Source organism: Gavialis gangeticus, unplaced genomic scaffold (genome assembly GCF_001723915.1).
Source record: "Gavialis gangeticus isolate Ggan-Ray unplaced genomic scaffold, GavGan_comp1, whole genome shotgun sequence".
Taxonomy (NCBI): domain Eukaryota; kingdom Metazoa; phylum Chordata; order Crocodylia; family Gavialidae; genus Gavialis; species Gavialis gangeticus.
In genome coordinates, this window is record NW_017728973.1 from 874,896 (window position 1) to 876,088 (window position 1,193).

Sequence of the window (1,193 nt, forward strand, 5' to 3'; positions counted from 1 at the left end):
TTGTTAGACCATGGGCAGTTCCTGGGGTACGGGTGTCCCATTTTCTCATTTACTTTTTGTAAAGGTACATAGTTAGAACATGGGCTTGTCTCTTTCAGGCCAGAACCGCTTCCCAGGTTGCCGCTGTAAGACTCAGTGTAATACCAAGCAGTGTCCATGCTACCTGGCTGTACGAGAGTGTGATCCTGACCTGTGTCTGACCTGCGGGGCTTCCGAGCACTGGGACTGCAAAGTGGTCTTCTGCAAGAACTGCAGCATCCAGCGTGGGCTCAAAAAGGTATTGATAGCATGCTGTTTAGTAGCAGGCCCGGCTGTCAGCATGCCTCCTGTTTCATGCCCCGTGCTTGTGACAAATCTGCCTGCCTAGCAACTCTGCTAACTTTTGCTCACCTGAGTGAAGTGAAGCTGAGGCAGAGAGAGCTGGGGGGCTGCCCTTCACTCAGCTCCTGAAGGGTATATAGAATCACAGAAAAATAGGGCTGGCAGGACGCTCAGGAGGTCATGTAGTCCAACCCTCTGCTAAGGGCTGGATCAGCTTTGACTAAAACTGCCTGCCTGCCTGCCAAGTGCTTGTCTAATCTGCACTTTAAAATTTTGAGTGCTGGAGGTTTCACAGCTTCTAGGTAATTTCCTCCAGCACTTAAACTACTCTCAGAGATAGAAAATTCTAACATTTAACCTACATCTCCTTTGTAATTTAAGACCCATAGTTCTTGTCCTGCCCCAGTGGACACAGAAAACAGGCAATTACCCTTCTCGTTGTAACCCCCTTAGTGTATTTGAATCTCTAGCAAAACGCTATTAGTCTTCTGTCCAGACAAAATAATCCCAGTACTTCTCATCTTTCCTTGTTTCATTATGGGGCATGAATAACAAATAATTATGTAGTCAAGGGGCAGGATGTAAAATCATATTAAAAAATTAAACGAGAGAATTGGAAAAGGCTGGTGCTAAACAATAACCCAGGGGAGAGGTGGGAGCCCAGTTGTGTTGGTCAACCTCCCAAATAAAGGCAAATGCAGAAGGGGACTGAAATAGATGCAAATAATTAGACGCGTGGCTGGGGTTAGCTATAATGAAAGATCAAGAATCATAGAAAAATAGGGCTTGAAGGGACTTCCAGAGGTCATCTAGTCCATCCCTGGTCAGGGATGGGATCATCCCTATCCAAACTATCCTATACAAATCCACTG

At 46.0% G+C, this 1,193-nt stretch overlaps 1 protein-coding gene across 1 annotated transcript in view; it reads left to right on the forward strand.

The window, feature by feature from the left end:
• EZH1 (enhancer of zeste 1 polycomb repressive complex 2 subunit) overlaps positions 1 to 1,193 on the forward strand; it is a 24,272-nt gene that overhangs the window by 14,949 nt on the left and 8,130 nt on the right. The window contains exon 15 of the mRNA XM_019505714.1: positions 99 to 277. Coding sequence (XP_019361259.1) covers positions 99 to 277 — 179 coding nt within the window. The remainder of the gene's footprint in view (positions 1 to 98; positions 278 to 1,193) is intronic.